Below are 21152 nucleotides of genomic sequence, written 5' to 3'. Positions count from 1 at the left end.
CATCCTGTCTTCTATCCTCTGACATGTTCTCTGATCGCTCTCTCCTTCTCCACCATCCTGTCTTCTATCCTCTGACATCATGTTCTCTGATCGCTCTCTCCTTCTCCACCATCCTGTCTTCTATCCTCTGACATCATGTTCTCTGATCGCTCTCTCCTTCTCTACCATCCTGTCTTCTATCCTCTGAGACATGTTCTCTGATCGCTCTCTCCTTCTCCACCATCCTGTCTTCTATCCTCTGACATCATGTTCTCTGATCGCTCTCTCCTTCTCTACCATCCTGTCTTCTATCCTCTGAGACATGTTCTCTGATCGCTCTCTCCTTCTCCACCATCCTGTCTTCTATCCTCTGACATCATGTTCTCTGATCGCTCTCTCCTTCTCTACCATCCTGTCTTCTATCCTCTGACATGTTCTCTGATCGCTCTCTCCTTCTCCACCATCCTGTCTTCTATCCTCTGACAACATGTTCTCTGATCGCTCTCTCCTTCTCCACCATCCTGTCTTCTATCCTCTGACTCATGTTCTCTGATCGCTCTCTCCTTCTCCACCATCCTGTCTTCTATCCTCCGACATGTTCTCTGATCGCTCTCTCCTTCTCTACCATCCTGTCTTCTATCCTCTCTGACATGTTCTCTGATCGCTCTCTCCTTCTCCACCATCCTGTCTTCTATCCTCTCTGACATGTTCTCTGATCGCTCTCTCCTTCTCCACCATCCTGTCTTCTATCCTCTGACATCATGTTCTCTGATCGCTCTCTCCTTCTCCACCATCCTGTCTTCTATCCTCCGACATGTTCTCTGATCGCTCTCTCCTTCTCTACCATCCTGTCTTCTATCCTCTCTGACATGTTCTCTGATCGCTCTCTCCTTCTCCACCATCCTGTCTTCTATCCTCTCTGACATGTTCTCTGATCGCTCTCTCCTTCTCCACCATCCTGTCTTCTATCCTCTGACTCATGTTCTCTGATCGCTCTCTCCTTCTCCACCATCCTGTCTTCTATCCTCTCTGACATGTTCTCTGATCGCTCTCTCCTTCTCCACCATCCTGTCTTCTATCCTCTGACATGTTCTCTGATCGCTCTCTCCTTCTCCACCATCCTGTCTTCTATCCTCTGACATCATGTTCTCTGATCGCTCTCTCCTTCTCCACCATCCTGTCTTCTATCCTCCGACATGTTCTCTGATCGCTCTCTCCTTCTCCACCATCCTGTCTTCTATCCTCTGACTCATGTTCTCTGATCGCTCTCTCCTTCTCCACCATCCTGTCTTCTATCCTCTCTGACATGTTCTCTGATCGCTCTCTCCTTCTCTACCATCCTGTCTTCTATCCTCTCTGACATGTTCTCTGATCGCTCTCTCCTTCTCTACCATCCTGTCTTCTATCCTCTGACTCATGTTCTCTGATCGCTCTCTCTCTCCTTCTCCACCATCCTGTCTTCTATCCTCTGACTCATGTTCTCTGATCGCTCTCTCCTTCTCCACCATCCTGTCTTCTATCCTCTGACTCATGTTCTCTGATCGCTCTCTCCTTCTCCACCATCCTGTCTTCTATCCTCTCTGACATGTTCTCTGATCGCTCTCTCCTTCTCCACCATCCTGTCTTCTATCCTCTCTGACATGTTCTCTGATCGCTCTCTCCTTCTCCACCATCCTGTCTTCTATCCTCTGACATGTTCTCTGATCGCTCTCTCTCTCCTTCTCCACCATCAGGAACGACAAGTTGAAGATCCACATGAGGAAACACACCGGGGAGCGCCCGTACTCCTGCCCCCACTGCCCCGCCCGCTTCCTGCACTCCTACGACCTCAAGAACCACCTGTCCCTCCACAGCGGGGCGCGCCCTTTTGAGTGCCCGCTCTGCCACAAGGCCTTTGCCCGCGAGGACCACCTCCAGCGGCACCGCAAGGGCCACAGCTGCCTGGAGGTGCGCACCCGACGGCCCAGACGCGGGCCTGGCCACGGGGAGGACGACGGAGGAGGAGGAGACGGAGGAGGAGGAGGAGGAGATCCATCCGGCCCGCTGGAGCCCCTGGGCTCGCTGGCCCACTCCTCGGCCTTCCTCCTCCCCCGCGGGGGACCGGTCGGCGGGGACGTCTCTGGCCTGGTGTTCCAGGGAGAGGCGGAGAGGGAGAGGTCTCTAGCCCTCCAGGCGTTCGCCCGCCTGGGGTCCCACAGGCTTCCGGGTTACCCGGGCCTGCTTCTCCGAGAGCTGGAGCTGCGGGGCGTGGTCAGGGAGGCGGAGGAGGGGGCGGCGGGTGGGGCCCGTTCTCCCGCCGCTCGACGCCACAGGTGGGCAGACGAAGAGGAAGAGGAGATGGGAGAAGACGATGAGGGAGAGGAGTGAGAATGTGTGTGTGTGTGTGTGCGTGTGCGTTTGTATGTGTGTGCGAGTGTGTGTGTGTGGTAAAGCATCCACACTCGGTATAAAAATACATTTAAAAATCCTTACTCAGGTGGCTGGACTAATGGCCTGCTGCTCACTCCTAGAGAGCGCTTAAAGAAAAACTAAAAGATACGAGAAAAAAAATGGGAAAGAAACGGGTTTTCAAAGATATTATAGTTGTCTGGGTTTTTTTTTTCCTGGCTCTTGGCATTTGATTTCATTTGTCTTTTTTTTTTTTTTTTTATCTTTTCAGTTTGTTGAATTATTTTACTGCATTTTAGGTGTGTGCTACTCCTTTTGCTGTACATGCGCGTGACATGTGTGTGGTTATTGGGATGTTTCTTTGTCACTATGCAAACTTAAGTCCAGAGCTGAGAAATGGAGGAATGTTTTGAAAACGTACCTATATTTCATTTAAATCACAAAGTACGGATGCAGGTGCAATTCAGAGGTCATATCAGGTAGATGACATTGAGTTCCACAGTTTTGTGTGCCCACTGCCCTCTGCTGGTTATTGGTGGAAATGCAATCAACTTTAAACTGGCTTGCGTGCAGTATGCGCGATCGTGCTTTATGTCTCCTTTCTAGTTAAGTCATCAAAATCCTCCCTTTTGTTGGGTGCTTTATACCAAAGATTTTATTTTGTTTCAGTCTTAACATCTCGAGTAAATGTGAGAGGAGGTGAATTGCAGCCAAGGTTGGGTTTTGAAGATCATTCCATGATTCTGCCCAACTGTTTTTAATAGCCATGAGAAAGGAGAGGGACTGTGTGTCTGAGCCTTAGTGCTTCAAGTATAATGCCTGACCAAAAAACACGACAAAGTCTGGGTCAATGAGTAATTGTTGATTTAAAATATATGGGTCGCATTTACCTTTTTATGTTGTTGCTGTTGTTCTTGACAATGCTTCCTTTCCAAAGTCTGTAATTCAGTCTTCCAATGCACTCTTAATTTGTCTTGTTTGCAAAAAAGAAAAAAACTAAAAACAAAAAAGGGAGGAGTGGAGGGAATGAAGTGGATGGCGTGCCCCCTTTTTTCTGTATTTATTTATTTATTTGTTATTATTTATTGTGGCTTTTCTGTTGAAACGTGTTGCGAGACCTTAAACCAGGGTTGGACCACAGTGGTCCGCAGCACCAAGGTCCAATGCCGAATCTGGCTCTAATCCCCTTTTGAGTCTTATTGAGAGAAGAAGCTGCATTGTGCTTAAAAATATTTTTTGGTTACAACATCTCCATGTGCATAAAAAAAAAGGCCCGTCGTGGGCTATGTGTCTTCTGTTGGCTTTTCTTTCTATTCAAATGCATTGTTTTGCACAGGTAACCCCGTCAGGTACTGCAATAATACACAGGCACATTCCATCCTTCGGGGTAGAGAGAAGGGAACAGAGTGGAGAGGTCAGAGAGAGAGTCAAAACTCTATTTAAGTAGCTAGAACACAAAACAACTGTCACAACTTTGCCGTTTTTGAAATTTCCAAACGTGGTACGTAGAGCAGCACATCATGTCCAGTTGTTAATCCAACATATACAGTACTGTATGACTTGTCACGGCATGACGGGTCATTTAGTTTGCCCTCTGCTAATCTGGAGATGGGGCCCAATTCATGTCTAGTTCATCATCTTGCATCTTTGACTAAAAATCTTTATTTTTTTGTTGTTGTATCATGCTTTGTACTCTGGATAACCAAGAAGCCAGCAACCATTGAGGTCTGTTGCAGGGAGTAAAGTTCCACTTTGCATTACGATAATCACTTCTTCTAAATGACAGGTTTTTATTTTATTTCCAATTGTCTTGAAACCCTTGTAGCTAATCCTACTGTAGCAATAGTACAGGTCTGGACTTGTGTGCACTATCCAATCCTTGCTGTGTAGAAGAAGATTTTATGTTCCTGATTTATTTGCACTATTAAGATTTCAGAGCTTCAAGCTTTTTTTGTTTTGTTTCACCTTCCTCTTCGATATCTATTCCATGAACTCACTCAGTATCATTTATGATTGTAAGATTGACACAAGATAACTATCAATCCTTAAATTCTCAATTACATTGAATATTCTTCCTACATAGTAGTACAGAGTTATATTAAAAAGATAGTATATAATGGGGTGAAGTTGCCTTGGATTTTTGTTTTTTTGTTTTTTTGCTGCAACTATTCTCAGGAAATCTTGAGCAATGCACTAAGTGATTATACACAATACCACGAGAAGAAATTGTATGCTTGAGGGCTATTGACACCCTTCATATGGCCTGTATTTTCAAAGTATCAGATTTCGATACAATTTGAAGTGAGAAAACGAAATGAATTCAGATGTTAGACCCACTGGGGAATTTTGAAAACTATTGGCTATATTAGGACCTGTCGTATATGAGGGTTTGTGTTGTACATGAAGGGTGTTGCTACTCCCAGTTGGAGCTTTGTGAATGAATGAGGTGACCAGATGCCAGCTGTGAAGCCTGTGTTTCTATATGTGAGCTGTTTGTTTTCTTGGCTTTGGTGAAGGGACATGGGGTCTGGTCTGAATAGAGACCCCCTATCAGGGATATACATTTTTGTCTTTCAGTTTTTAGTGGACCTTCTCAGAGTTTAATTCATTTTCCCACCATTTGTTTCAGATAATGTAAAGAAAACAAATAAACAAATATATCTATCTATCCAGGTCTTTTGTGTGGTTTCTTTGGAATAAAATCCCATGATAAGAAATTGATTCAATGTTAAATCTTACTGCTTTTAAAATAAATAAAGATATTCCTTTATTGACCCCCTTGTTGTTCATTTTGTGATAAAAGCACCACATTTGGCAGATGTGTTGATAGATATATTGGGAACAAAACTGGATATTGGGGCATTACAATGGCCACCAGCGCTTGGAATAATGGATATAATCTAGATCCCACTAACCCTGAGAAGAACCAAATAAAATACTCACTCACCATTCTAAGGACATTTACAAAATAATTGGTAGTTTCATTATATTAATATATAGTGACGTGAATTAGTAAAACAGTTCTCGCAGCAGGCTGTTATTTCCTGCAACTTAAAGACATAATTTCAATATTATAGCATACTAAGTGCAAATGTTATTTATTTAAGTACAGTGTATGAGGTATAGGCTCCAAGATTCCACTGCAAAGGCAAAAAAAAAGCCACCCGCACTCTCTGATGGAGGAAGATTACAACTTGGGACCAAGAGTGACCTTCTGAAATGCCTGGAGGACCTGTGAGACATGTGGCTGGGAGGGAAGCCATACCAGGAAACTGGCACAACTTTCTCCGGGTTGACAGTAACACAGAACTATTCAGCTTCTTATCCAAGGTCCTCCTTCAGGTGTTCCGTGAGGAAGACAAGGAGGTTGTCCTCACTGGTGGGATGGGGTGCTCGGCACACAGCCACTGCAGGATCTCCACACCCTGGCCCCATGTAGCCATGAAGAAGCAGATAGTTCTATTGTTGTGAAGGGCCAGATTAAAGCTGAGAATCTACATTTATTGTTTTATATACATTGTATATTATTTATATATACACAGTATATCCCTTTAAGCCTGCGTTCGAATCATAGTAATATTCGCTCTCCTTATTGGATAACGCCCGTAGGCGCCAGCCCGCAAGCCCCCAAAGTCAGGTTCAAAGACAAGCCCAGGCATGTCACAACATGCCCGGAGACAGCGTATTGATTCGAGACAAGAACTGAGGTTTGGGACTAGATAATCACTTAAGTATATATACGGCGCAGGTGCGCACAGCAGCAGTTCGGTAACAGTGAAGTGAACAGCAGTGCGTCTAACAGAGCGTTGAGAACCACGTGCGAATTGAATAGTAAAGTGTCAGAGTTTAATGCAGTAACGTCAAGTTCGACTTAGTCTAATGTGAAGTAAATAGTCGTTCATTTATTGTATATCGTGCCAACCACAGTTCGTTCGTGTGTAGCATTACCCAGCGGTTCGTTCGTGTTAGCTAGTGGACCTTAGCCAGTGCGCGTGGACTAAATACCTTAGTACCAGCACACGAGGAGGCCTAGTCGGAGAACCTGCTGGACATGTGCACAGGAGAACCAGCGGCGGCGATTGCAGAACCATTACTGGTTGGATTATATTGATTGGATTATATTGATTGTGGAACGTGTTACCCGGAGAAGAGCATCGTTAATCTCCACTGTCGTTTGGGATTTAACCTCGTGAGGATTTACATTCGGGCTGGCCTCATGGACCGAGGCTAGCCGGCTATCATCGTTTGCTATCGAGCATTGGATTACAGTTATTGCTTTTGTACACTGATCGTTGGATTTACAAGGACTGGCTTCTGTACGTGAACCCCCTTATTCTTCATTGAATCAGACTGAGTATCCGAACATTCCTCTATCCTCCAGACCTTACAACTCTGGGAGGAACCCAGTGTCTCCAGGCGGTACCAGCGTTGCCTTCTATAATTGCTATTATACGCCAGGTGGCGTCAGCCTAGTACCCATCGTAGGAATCATTCTATTCCCAGTGACTTATGCTACTGACTGACTTTATGCATATTCTTCGCCATACAAGCGCAACCTTAATTCTCATTCTGTAACCTAATGTTGCATAATAATAAAATACCCTCAAATACTATTTCTTTGTCAATGCCGTGTTATTATGAGTGTCCACCATATCTATTCGATGTACTGTCTGGCCAGTAATTAAAGTACATACCTAGCAGTGGTTTAATCTATCACAATCTTTAATACAGTCAGGGTTTTGTAACCCCTCAGTTACACCTATGCTACTGCATGTAGTATCACACGCTGCACTGCATGGCCACCACCAATTGCTCATTCATACTGTTGACACTGGTGTTGTGGTCTTGGCTGTGTTTGCCATAACACAACTACCAGCTGGATGTGAACTGTGGCTAGCATTCGGAACTGGCAAGAGCTTTCGCTACCTTGCATCCCACCAAATAGATGCGTGCCTCGGACCAGAGATGTCCTGTGCCCTTCCAATGTTCCATGCTTTGACAGGCTGTATCCAGTTTTGAAGAAGGCAGCATGGTCAACATAGAAGTCACTGCCGGACCTGACAGATGCACTACTGATGCTGGCAAATGGACCAAAGGAGATCCAATGATGATGCAATGAACATTATTGAGATGTTTGTCATACTTATTTTTGACATAACCGGCACCTGTACCAAGGTGGACCAGGCAAGAAGGGAACTTTCCACGTAAAAGCTTGGCACAGCAAATCCCGCCTACCGGAGCTGCTCTGGTGGAGCACGTCAAGAGAGCAGTCTACCAGGGTGGTCACATCTGGGGGAAGACACTGCTTCCAGACCCTGTGCTGCCATCACCAATTGACTGGGGGTGGGTGAAGACAGAAGGAGTGTACGAGCCCCACTGGACGACATTGCCACAAGCATCACAACCCTGCCTCGAGCTGATCTCTTGTGGCTGCAAGAGTGGTTGCAAAAAGTGCTGCAGGTGCAAGAAGGCTGCACAGACCTCTGCTTCTGTGATGGAGAATGTGTCAGTTGAACCCTGTAATTGCTACAGTTTAATTGGGCAATAGGCCAATCACCATTTTGTGGGGGGGGGGGGGGGGGGGGTTGATACCGTTTTGTAAATTGTTGAAATACACATATCATTTTTTTTTATATTTCTTTATATAAAAGGTATTAAAAGAAATATTGATAAAACATGTTCTTCTCTTTAACTTGTATATAAATACTATTTGTGTGGTGTTAAAAACATGGAGACAATATAGCTTTGGTGGCCAAAGTGTTCTATGCCAGTAACTGCTGGCAGCCATTTTTGGAAATGGTTACCATGGTCACCAGAATGCCAATCTGCAATGCCCCAATATCCCTATTTTTTCTAAATATAGGGGAACTATTTTACTATTTATTTCACAATTTGGGCACTTTTACACAATTCCTGTGAGTCTATGGAACACCTCTGTTTTGTATTTCTAATCAAGTACTCAAAAACAGCCTTTTTCTACCTCAAGATCTTAAGCCGTTTTGAGGCTGGACTCCAACCACTGTGTGGCCTGGTGCCAACTGCCACATCAACTGCCACATTATTATGCAGCTGAGAAACCTCTGACATCACAGATAGGCACATTTTCAGATGACTCAGTTCAGTGAGGGTGAATATTGTGAGAGGAGAATTGGAAGAATGCGCCAATATGAGAATTAGAGACATAGATCCTATTAATATAAGTCCACATAGCTAGGAAACAATGGTAAACACTGAAAAAGGCCATTTATAGGATAGTTCCCCTTTGTACCCAATTTGGTTATTTTATCACAAATTGAAAAATAGGTTAGCAGCTGCTATGCCGCCCCACTATTGGGGAAATTCGGGATTCAAAATTGTAGGCTGTTATGTTATGTTACTGCAATGAACATGATGAGGTTTTATCTTTGAGTTTTGGCCTATACTCTCTCGGCAATCACCGGCGCGCTGGACACCTGCCGTGCGCTGCAACAAGAGCACGTGGGACGATGGGACGTCACGTGCTAATCCTATTAGTTTAGTTAAGCTAAACAACTAGCCCACTAGCTCCGTTTACAGAGGAACACACGGGGTGTCATTGTGTCAACCATCGCTTTTAATTTAGAAGTGTGTAACCCGGTCAAGTGGAGACTCGAAGTGGGAATCTACAGCCTGCCAAGAAGGACACCTCTGATCTTTCCTTTCCTCAGCAACATCTGCGGTATTTCAAGGTGAATAACGTTGGCAGATCAGTCAAGTAGACGTTCGTTTCAGCACACTAGCCTAGCAGGTGCTGCTGTAGGTTAAACTAGACTCCAAAATGAAGGCTACATGTACGATGTGAAATAGTTCACTGTTCGTCTTTTTGCCATTAGGATGCTGCTGCGTCGGGTGTTTGGGTGCGGCGGCGCACGCTCAGCCGTGGCGCACAGATACACTCCTCCACTGGCCCTGTGCCACAGCACTGCAGCACAGCAACGGGTATCTATCTCCAAGCTATGTCAGAAGAGTCAGAAGAACAACATTAGACCGTGATTCAAGCCCATATAGGACTTGGGCTTGAAGGGCCAAGTCATAAATGTATAGATAGTACTGTCTATCTGTATGTCATGTATGTCCTGATGAATTGAAAATGAGGGACCCTGATGTAAACAAGACGAAAGTCTTTCTCTGGTCTGCATCCCCTTAACAATTGTGTGTATTGAGCCGTACTGTGTATTGTACCCATTCTGCAATCTGTTAATAAAGTTTTCAATCAATCAATAGGGGTTAGATTTAAGGCAGTCGGGGATCTGTGGTAATCCTTAGGCTCCAACATGTATGATCGGTATATATCCATGAGTGTGACGGTTTTGAATATAATTACATGCATCCATCTTTGTATCGGCATTACTGTGTGCAAATATTGTCTGAACCACTTCCTACCATTTTCCTGCCCCCAGGAGAAGCCGAAAAAGACCAAATTTGGTCCTTTAAGTGACCAAGACAGGATATTCACAAACCTATTTGGCCGTCATGACTGGAGGTAAATTCTACCCTTACAAAAATCTATTGTGGTACTTTGATGGTAATTTCAGTTTTACCGTGGTACTGACCATTGTATAAGTAATTGACCATGGTACTGCCATGGTAAACAGCATGTATCACCATGGTACCAATTTTGTGCTTAAATAATACCATGGCATAATCCAATTTAAACTATGTTACCAATGGTATTGGCATCATCTTTGGTAAAAAAAATAATAATGGCAATACCGTGAAACCTTTTCATATGGGTCTTCAAGACAACTTCTCTAATGGTCTGGAGCCCAGTAGAAATGCTGCTTTGGATCTCCTTCCTCACAGACTTAAGGGAGCGCTGAGGCGGGGAGACTGGTACAAAACGAAAGAGATCATCCTGAAGGGAGAGGACTGGATCCTGAACGAGGTGAAGACCTCCGGTCTCAGGGGCCGGGGGGGAGCCGGCTTCCCAACTGGCATGAAGTGGAGCTTCATGAACAAGCCCGACGACGGCAGGTACGACCGCGGAGGCCAGAGGAGGGATGCCGGCTGCCTCTATCGACATGTTCCACAAGGCCAACCCTCCATATTTGAATTACATTTTTTATTTGTATTCTATTTATTTTGGGGGCTTTCTGTATTTTTCACCCATCCCAATTTAGTCGTTATGCCAATTCCCTTCCTGGCCGTTGCGCGCATTGCCCCCACTGTCGGCCTGGGGAGGGTGTCGAACTAACGCATGCCTCCTCCGATACATCTTTTCACCTGACAGCGAGGAGCTTCACTGGGGGAATGTAACGCGTGCGGAGGTTCACGCTATTTCCCCCAGATCCCCTCGCTGCTGAACAGGCGCCCCGACCGACCAGTAGGAGTCGCAGTTTACAACGACCAGGACACACACCCCACCGGCTTCCCACCCGCTAACACTGCCAATTGTGTTAGTAGGGACGACTGACCCAGCCGGAGGTACCGCTGACAGCTGGATTCGATCCCAGAGTCTCTGCGGTGGTAGGCGAGTGCTTAGTCCACTGCGCTACCCAGCCGCCCCAACCCTCCATATTTTAACGCTCTGTCACAGACCACACTAACATCGCACCATGTGGTGCTCCATACCACTGGTTTCCCAAGTGGGTCCCCAGCGAAGTTAGGATGAGTTTACTTTCACTTTTTCTCTATTTCATTCACTGGAAATTAGTGCAATGAAAGTATACAAATCACCATTTCAATCATAGGTTTTACCTCCACTGTTTACCCCATCTTTAATATAGTATAGTACTATACCGTGTGTGTAACTGTGTATATAGACGGTTGTGCAATTTTGGCCGGGTCCTGTGCACAGTAGCTCAATGGGTGGATCATGGCACCTATAACATGCCCCGAATTTCCCCAAGGGGATCAATAAAGGAATATCTTACTTTATCTTAACAGGAAGGTCAGGGGTTTGATTCCCAATGGGGCCATCCATGCATACAAATGTGTGCTTTGGATTCAAATCAAATCAATCAAAATGCCTACAGTATGTGGACATATCCAACAACGAAAAACAGATGGGGGGGGGGGGGGGGGTGTTCCCTTTACGTATTTTGGTAACCCCTGCTCTACACCCCCTCCTCCCCGTGTCCCAGGCCTAAATACCTGGTGGTGAACGCGGACGAGGGGGAGCCGGGGACCTGTAAGGACCGGGAGATCCTGCGTCACGACCCCCACAAGCTGGTGGAGGGCTGCTTGGTGGCCGGCAGGGCCATGGGGGCCCGCGCTGCCTACATCTACATCAGAGGGGAGTTCTACAACGAGTCGTCCAATACGCAGGTACGGACGCTCTCAGGGGAATGGCTAATGCGGCAACTGGTGAGTCTACGATTGACTTCCTGTTACAGTGCTGGGATTCTGAGAAGAGGATGGGTCGCACATCTTCAGTTTGTTGGAAGATTTCAGGACTTTTTCCTAAAAGATTGGTTCTATCGCTCACTTTGAAAATGGATATGAAAGGATTTGTGGACACAAAATAGTTTATGGAAAATGTTGGCTTGAATTTCTGTTTTTTATGATTTCTTTGTTCTGCATCAATCACATCCCTACGCAGAGAGCGCACACACTTATACTACACTACCCAGAAGCTCCAGTGCTTAGACCTCTAAACTACCCAGACGCTCCAGTGCTTAGACCTCTACACTACCCATCCGCCCTGGTTTATGTTCTCAATTTTAAACCGTTTATATATATATACACTGCCCTACAAAGGCAAAAAGCAGTAACTTCCATTACTGCCTTTTGCCTTTCTGCAGCAGAGTACCCCTTTACATGCATATCAATACCACTATATCTGTGTCCCTCTAAACGTGTATGTGCTAGACCACTTTATCCGTAATGCCCTACAAAGGCAAACTATAATAACTGAAGTTATTGTTTTTCCCCCTTGTATGGCAGTATACTGCACTAACACTGGATCTGTAGACCATCTGCTGGTCCATGTCCCACGTCGGGATCTGACCTGGTGTGTGTGTGTTGGGGCTGCTCGCCACTCTCTCTTCTAACAGGTGGCGGTCAACGAAGCGTACCAAGCCGGGCTGCTTGGGAGAAATGCGTGCGGCTCGGGATATGATTTTGACGTGTTTGTGGTGCGAGGGGCAGGAGCATACATCTGTGGGGAGGAGACGGCCCTCATCGAGTCCCTGGAGGGCAAGCAAGGGAAACCCCGCCTCAAACCTCCCTTCCCCGCTGACATAGGTGAGAGACGGTTCGGCCATGGACACTTCATCTTTACAGCCCCGTCCCTCCTCTTAACACGGGCAGTTTAGGATTCGATGGCTTGGTTGTGATTAAACAAGAGGCTTACGCTGTAATTACCGGTAGTTTCAGATGGTTATTGTGCCACTTGTGACTTCCTGTTCCTTAAGGGGTGTTCGGATGCCCGACAACAGTTGCTAATGTGGAAACGGTCGCCGTGGCGCCCGCTATCTGTCGCCGAGGTGGAGCTTGGTTTGCCAGCTTTGGGAGAGAGAGGAACTCTGGCACCAAGTTGTTCAACATCTCCGGTCACGTCAACAACCCGTGCACGGTGGAGGAAGAGATGTCTGTTCCCCTCAGGGAGCTTTTAGAGAGACACGCAGGTGTGTGTTCCATCGCCATCCATTGTGTTGATTTTTTTTTTTAATAGTGTGTTGGCATCAACTTGCGCTCTCCTCTTATGATTGGTGCAGGAGGAGTGAGAGGCGGCTGGGACAACCTATTGGGGGTCATCCCTGGGGGATCCTCCACTCCCATCATCCCACGCCATGTGTGTGATGATGTTCTGATGGATTTTGATGATCTGGTCCGGGCTGAGACTGCTCTGGGCACTGCTGCCGTCATCGTCATGGATAAATCGGTAACTAAATCCTAAACTACAGTGCATGCATTAAACTATATATATTTTCATCAGAACATTGATCTGTCAAATAGCTTGTAATGTTCTTGCTACCTTAATGAGAATATATTAAAATGTGCTTTGTTCCAGACTGATGTGATCCGAGCCATTGCCCGTTTGGTGGAGTTCTACAAACATGAGAGCTGTGGCCAGTGCACCCCCTGCAGGGAGGGTAAGGCATTGCCGTCCTCCTTGGTCTATAATATCATTATTGGTAGTATTTTCACAATTGTGGAAGAGGACATATTGCTTAACCATCTGAGACCGACGGGACTGTCTTACAGAGGCTGTAGTGGGCTGAAGTTATGGTGGAGATACTGGTATCATGTGAAACTAGACGAGCATGGCAATTTACAAGGCAGTACCAGCCCCTCCATTAGTTGGATCAACAAGCACATCGGATCACGACGCCATCTTGCTTATCCCCGCCTCTACCGGCAGAGATCAAGTGACGCTGTCGTGTCACGTGAGGTAAAGAAGTGGTCCGACCAATCGGAGGCCACGCTACAGGACGCACTGGATGACGTCGACTGGCTGATGTTGCAGTCGAGCTCCAGTGACGTCAGTGAGTTTGCTGATGTTGTGGGGAGTTTCATAAGACCACTAGCAGATAGCATTCTACCCACGAAGATGGTTCGGGTCTTCCCAAACCAGAAACCGTGGGTTGACAATACTATCCGAGTGGCCCTGAATGCTCGCACCACTGCTTATAACCTGGGCAGAGCGTCAGGAAATATGGATGAGTATAAGGCTACAGTCTATACTCTGCGCAAGGCCGTAAAGCTTGCTAACAGGACATACGCTGGCAAGATGGAGGCACAAATGGCCCAGAACGACACAAGAGGTTTATGGCGAGGACTACGGACGATAACTGACTACAAAGTCAGCGCCCCCTCAATCGGGAGTGCCGACGCCTCTCTCGCGGATCAACTCGACTCCTTTTACGCGCGGTTCGGTGCAAACGGTGGCGACGCTAGCTCACCGGCACTGACGCACCGGCCGTTGTGGGGTGGGGGGGTACTCTCTCATTGACGGAACACAGTGTGAGAAGAGCATTTATGTGGGTGAACACCAGAAAAGCAGCTGGCCCAGATGGGATAACAGGACGGATACTTAACCAGCTAGCCCCAGTGTTTACCACCATATTCTATCTATCCCTGGCTGAGTCCGTGGTCCCTGCCTGCTTCAAGGTGTCTACTATAATCCCGGTACCAAAAAAATCCTCTCCAGCAGGTCTTAATGACTACAGACCGGTGGCACTCACCTCTGTGGTCATGAAATGTTTTGAGAGGCTGGTTAAGGACCACATTTGTGCCTCCCTCCCCAGTGATATGGACCCTTTGCAATTTGCATACAGGTCAAACGGGTCCACTGACGATGCGGTCTCTCAGGTACTACACAACACCCTCTCTCACCTAGACAGCCAGAAGGGGGGCTATGTGAGACTGTTGTTCATTGACTATAGCTCAGCGTTCAACACCATAGTCCCCACCAGACTGGTGGACAAGCTGATTGAGCTGGGTCTGAGCTCCGCTCTGAGCGCCTGTATACTGGACTTTTTGAGTGAAAGGCCTCAGGCGGTCAGGGTGGGGGGGTCAGACCTCCAACACCATCACCCTGAGTATCGGGTCCCCCCAGGGCTGTGTTCTGAGCCCCCTACTGTATTCACTCTACACACATGACTGTGTGGCCAAGTTCAGCTCCAACTCCATAGTGAAGTTTGCGGACGACACAGTGGTGGTGGGGCTGATCTCTGACAACGACGAGAAGGCCTACCGGGAGGAGGTTGATGTACTGGCACGCTGGTGTCAGGACAACAGCCTGCTCCTGAACATTGGTAAAACCAAGGAGCTGATTGTGGATTTTAGAATAACACAGCAGGGGACACACACACCACTGTGGATAAACGGGGCTACCGTGGACAGGGTGAGCAGCTTTAAGTACCTGGGGGTCCACATATCAGAAGACCTGACATGGACAACACACATAGACTCAGTCGTAAAAAAGGCGAAGCAGCGCCTCTACCACCTGAGACAGTTAAGGAAGTTCAGAGTATAGGGGAAGATACTCCAGTCCTTCTACTCCGGAGCTGTAGAGAGCATCTTGACTGGAAACATCACTGCCTGGTATGGAAACAGCAAGGCACAGGACAAGAAGACCCTACAGAGAGTGGTGCGCTCAGCTGAGCGTACTACGGGTATTGCACTACCACCCCTGCAGGTCTTATATAACAAGAGGTGCAAATCCAGAGCATGCAGAATAATGAAAGACCCTCACCACCCCAACAACAGCCTGTTCAAGCTACTGCGGTCAGGCAAATGCCTGCGCACACCAGCAACTAGGACAGAGAGACTTCGGCTCAGCTTCTTCCCCCAGGCCATCAGAGTCTTGAACACTGAACTCTCCAAGCACACATGAGCACACACACAACACACATACTGTATACGCTCACACACGAACAGACACTTTAGCACAAACACACACACGCTGCACACGCACACACTCAACGGTCACTTTACACAATGAAAAGGTCACTTAATAAAAAAAAAGGAGTGGTTCTTGTATAGTAAATAGATGGATATAGCAAGATAGTATAAGGATATATAGTATATCTGTATATTGTATAGTAGTGTACATAAGACCCAGTAGTGCCTCATGTCATCCCTAGCTAACACTGTATTGCACTATCGCAGGACCTTAGCATGTCTTTTACCATGCTTTTTGTAAACTTTATGTACATTATACCAGTTATGTCTTATTCTTATTACTTGTATTATTGCACAATCGCTGCGGGCATGACCACCCGCATTTCACTGTATGCTTGTATGCCGTGACAAATAAAGCTCTTGACAATCCATAGGTGCCAAGTATGTCATGTTAGCTCGTCAGGAAGGGGGCTAAATAATTCTCCAAACTTGGAAAAATAGCATGGCCATTTTCAAAGGGGTGCCTTGACCTCTCAAAATGTGCTCCATGGGCCAGAGTCTCCCCTTTACAGACATCCACACTTTATGCTAATCCCAAGCGTTTTGCATAAAGTACAAAATGTGTTAACTTATTACAACTTTAGCTTATTAAAAAAAAATTGTATTTGAATATCTCTGCATACTGGTGTCCCTAAACAGTCTTGGAATTGCATGATTAGATTGTGTATGACATAGAAAACAGTCTTGTGGATCCGATGAGCCCAACTGTATTCATGTGTGATTTATGTTACTTCCTTTTTTTTGTATCCTGTCTTGAACGTTGCTAGACTATGCCTCCCACAGGTCGGTTGTAGTGAGGACAGAAGCCTTGCATCACGTCTCCCCTCCGGTACACGAGGAGGCAGCCTGTCGCATCTTTTCACCGCAGCAGCTCGAGCTCTCAGTGGCGAGGAGTAACTCGTGGGAGGCTCACGCTGCCCCCGCTACTTCCTGCTTCCGCCGCATCGGCGTCACCAAACCGACCTGTAGGAGTCGCTGTCCACAACGTCCAATCCCCACCCACCAGCTTTCCCACCCTCTAACACTTGCCAATTGTGTTAGTATGACGGCCGGCCAGCCGGTAGCAACGCAGAGAGCTGGGCTCGAACCCAGCGTCTCCTGCGTTAGAGGCGAGCGCCTTGCCCACTGCGCCATCAGCCGCCGATTTATGTTACTTCCATCATAATTTTCTAAGCCCTTATACACTCCAAACTTTCACATTTGGAATGGGTGCCAACAAAAAACGCAATGTTTATTACAGATTTATGGATGGAAACGCTGAGCTGCAAAAAAAAAGAAAAAGACAGAAATGGGTCTATGTGGGTCTCTAGCGGTTAAACTTTCCCTCTTCTCCCGCCAGGAGTGGACTGGATGGATGCGATGATGTGGCGGTTTGTGCGCGGCGACGCAGCGGCCTCGGAGATCGACATGATCTGGGAGCTGAGCAAACAGATAGAGGGCCACACCATCTGCGCCCTGGGGGACGGGGCCGCCTGGCCGGTACAGGTGAGGGCCACACCATCTGCGCCCTGGGGGACGGGGCCGCCTGGCCGGTACAGGTGAGGGCCACACCATCTGCGCCCTGGGGGACGGGGCCGCCTGGCCGGTACAGGTGAGGGCCACACCATCTGCGCCCTGGGGGACGGGGCCGCCTGGCCGGTACAGGTGAGGGCCACACCATCTGCGCCCTGGGGGACGGGGCCGCCTGGCCGGTACAGGTGAGGGCCACACCATCTGCGCCCTGGGGGACGGGGCCGCCTGGCCGGTACAGGTGAGGGCCACACCATCTGCGCCCTGGGGGACGGGGCCGCCTGGCCGGTACAGGTGAGGGCCACACCATCTGCGCCCCCTGGGGGACGGGGCCGCCTGGCCGGTACAGGTGAGGGCCACACCATCTGCGCCCTGGGGGACGGGGCCGCCTGGCCGCGTGAATATTAAAGGCAACCAACTTGTGTTCAGCTTTTCGTTCAGCGTTTCTCTGATTGGCCACACGGCCAATCAATCAATCCACTAGCACACGCCCTCGCGCAAAGAGAGACGCGGCAAAAGCGCTGGTCGAACCAGCGGTGTTCTGTTGTGTGACTGTACTCTACAGCGGTGTTCTGTTGTGTGACTGTACTAAACACTTCCACCACATGACCGACATTTGACATACAGTACACCTCCTATCTATGTTGGGATTATGTTTGGTCATGACAAAACAATAAAAATCGCTACTGTTAGTAAGCTGCCACCACCCACTTCAATGACAGAGCTCTCATATTTGCGAATGCATAAACTATATCTTAAATTATGGCGATGTGTCTAATATGGCTGTCGCGAAGTCATTGATAAGCGACAGCCATATTAGACACATAGCCATAATTTAAGATATAGTTTATGCATTCGCAAAATATGAGAGCTCTGTCATTGAAGGGCTTCGTTCTACAACGGAGCACGGTCGCTGCTGCTGGAGCTGGACCGAGTAGAGCCGGCGGCGGTGCACGGAAGCCGGGGACTAACCACCGCATCGCCCCGCTGACGTTAAAAACGCGAAATAACGTTACTGATGTACAGTGACACCCAGAGTTTCTAGTTACAGTAGTGACGCGTGAATCGAGATAGTCCTAACACTAGTCTGTAACAGTGTTTATTATTAAGAGTCAGATAGTCCTAACAGTGTTTATAGTCCTAACACAGTGTTTATTAGTAAGAGTCAGATAGTCAGTGTTTATTATTTCATAACTGTATGGGCTTTGTTTATACATGTACAGTGACGAGTGAATCTAACTTTGGTTGTTAAAAACGCGAAACATAATAATCAGTCAGCAGCGCTCCACTGCTACCGCAGCCCAACACAAGTGCGTTGGAACAGCAGCCCAACACTACACAAGTTGGTTGCCCGCGCTGCCGCACTTGCTCTTTGGATTTCATTTGGGACGTGGGACGGCTGCGCTTACCTGCGCGTGGGGGCGGGGGGGGGCGCGGCCAATCAGAGAAAAGCCGAACACAAGTTGGTTGCCTTTAATATTCACGCCGCCTGGCCGGTACAGGTGAGGGCCACACCATCTGCGCCCCCTGGGGGACGGGGCCGCCTGGCCGGTACAGGTGACGCCTCTCGGACCCAACTATAACCTCTAAATTACTTCATCCAATCAAGCGATTGAGACCGAGATATGAAAATGATGATGAGTCATCTTAGAAAATTGATCACTGGCCTACAAATCAAGTTTCAAATTTCAGGTTATTGAAAGGGAACCATGTGTTCTTTTGTTTTGGTGACGTCTGTTGGAGATAATTGCTGTTGAAAAGTCCTGCCAACTACCGAGTTCATCTTCTATTTAATCCCAACAAAACACTGTTGCTGCTGGTGATGTTAAACGCAGCACTTACCTGCAGGCCAGACAAATCTTCCCTGAGAACGTCCTACCAGAAGCTGGTGATTTGACGAGAAGGTGTTCATGAACTGGGTATAGGTAAATCGGTGATTGATTGATTGAAAACTTTATTAACAGATTGCAGAATGGGTACAATACAGTACGGCTCAATACACACAATTGTTAAGTGGATGCAGACCAGAGAAAGACTTTCGTCTTGTTTACATCAGGGTCCCTCATTTTCAATTCATCATGACATACACGACATGGATATATATCATGACATACACGACTTACAAATATACAGTACTGTTACATCCAGACATTTATGACATACAAGATATACAAATATACAGTACTGTTTAAGAGACAGAGATCCTAAAAGAAAATATATACATTTGAGGGGGAAGAAACTGTACATTAGCAGGGGGTTGGGTGGGTGGGGTTTGGACATTTTACGGGGGCCAGTTTCTAATTGCAGCCTCCCGTAGGTGCCAAGAGCGGTTTTGAATGTGGGTAGGGATTCACATTATTTTGCGGCTGTGGGTAGGGCGTTCCACATTGTTGTGGCATAATTGCGAAACGTGTTTAGTCCCTTATTTGAGCCGAATCTGGGTTGAACATGATTTGTGGAACTCCCTCTGGTGTTGTGGTCGTGGAATTCACTGACCTTTGGGAAGTATTTCGACATGTTTTTTTTTTTTACTTAATGTTTTATTTTCAATTTTGATTTACAAACATACAGATACAAAATACTCATACAACATTCACAATACTATTAAACAGACGGAAACAATAAAGAAAAAATTATAATATCAAAAAGAAAACTGAAATAAAAGACAGGGTGTGACATGGGGTCATTTCTATCTTTACATTTTTTTATTTACATTTCAATTTATTTTCTTGTTTCCTTTTCATCCTTCTGTGATGTCGTTCCTCTTCTTCCTATATTCCTCCCACTTTTCCCATTTTGACTCAAATTTCTCCTCTTGCAGCCTCAGCATATGCGTGATTCTCTCCATTTCCTGTATCCCCTCTATTATCTCTGTCCATTGTTCCTTCGTCTGTGCTTCTACCCTGTACCACAGCTTAGTCAGTGCTTTCTTGGCTGCTACTAATAGTATCTTAATCAAATATTTGTCTTCTCCCTGAATGTGTACATGGGTATCTTAGTGGTGTAGTGCATCTTGTAGACCAGGCCCATTGCAAGTTTCTGTACTCTGTGATGGCAAGTAATAAATTGGACATTTATTTATGTTATTGCTTGAAATTCTGATTGATCATAGCATTTAGGAATGAAACTCTTGATGTATCTATGGGGCTTATCTGGGACTTGTACCATAAGTATAAGCACTGATCTTTAAATTATAACCCCCTCTTTCCACTCTTCCTGCGCTTTTCTCTACAGGGGCTGATCCGCCACTTTCGCCCAGTCATGGAGAGTCGCATCTCTGAGTACAACACCAGGAACCCTCCGAGAGAGCCAGCGATTGAGATGGTCTGAAACTGAATTCATGTCAGTTTCCAGCACTCAATACTTGTATTGCTTGGTGACTTGTCCATAGCTCGTCATGCTGTGCAAGAGTATATACTTATTGCATACTGCTCAGACTACTTTAAATGTACATTATATTTGCCCTCTGATAATGTGCAATATATAAGTGATAAATGGACAACCACAGTACACACAATTGTTCCCTCTAACTTGTCTTTGACATTGTGTCTAATAATTGCAACAATTATTATACAACTCGGCTGTTTTTGACGTGTGAATGACTTGTTTTGAGGTAAGACCATTTGTATTCAAATGTATATTTAAAATGTATTAAGATTTGTATTAAATCTTCTATTATTGATTCATATTATATTCTGCCCAGTGTACAATGAATAAATACTAAGGACAAAGAATACAAGTAGCCTACAATAAATAGGTATAAGGCCACATACACACGTCTACCGATACCAACCAGATCTTCTTTATTTGGATAAATGAGTAAAATCAGTCGGCGAAAGAAACGCAGGCTGGGGAGGAAAGTAGGCTGTGAAAAGATATATAATGATAATAAAGACCATAAACAAGGA

At 46.5% G+C, this 21152-nt stretch overlaps 2 protein-coding genes across 3 annotated transcripts in view; both read left to right on the top strand.

The window, feature by feature from the left end:
- The window catches only part of zbtb7b (zinc finger and BTB domain containing 7B), a 47971-nt gene extending 42830 nt beyond the window's left edge, over positions 1–5141 (top strand). For both annotated transcript variants that reach the window (XM_084335758.1, XM_084335757.1), the window contains exon 4: positions 1713–5141. In XM_084335758.1, the coding sequence (XP_084191884.1) occupies positions 1713–2346 (634 nt within the window). In that variant the 3' untranslated portion in view covers positions 2347–5141. The remainder of the gene's footprint in view (positions 1–1712) is intronic.
- A 4078-nt stretch (positions 5142–9219) lies between these two features.
- LOC311246604 (NADH dehydrogenase [ubiquinone] flavoprotein 1, mitochondrial-like) lies at positions 9220–20574 on the top strand (the record flags this gene model as incomplete). Its single annotated transcript, XM_084336754.1, has 10 exons — positions 9220–9324; positions 9786–9868; positions 10189–10359; positions 11469–11652; positions 12381–12570; positions 12741–12953; positions 13044–13210; positions 13340–13421; positions 17075–17220; positions 20479–20574. 10 exons carry the CDS (start codon positions 9220–9222, stop codon positions 20572–20574), a joined length of 1437 nt encoding a protein of 478 aa, XP_084192880.1.
- Positions 20575–21152: the final 578 nt, after the last annotated feature.

Source organism: Notolepis coatsorum (assembly GCF_963971535.1).
Source record: "Notolepis coatsorum genome assembly, chromosome: 19".
NCBI classification, from domain to species: Eukaryota; Metazoa; Chordata; class Actinopteri; order Aulopiformes; family Paralepididae; genus Notolepis; species Notolepis coatsorum.
This window is presented reverse-complemented; position numbering and strand designations above follow the sequence as displayed.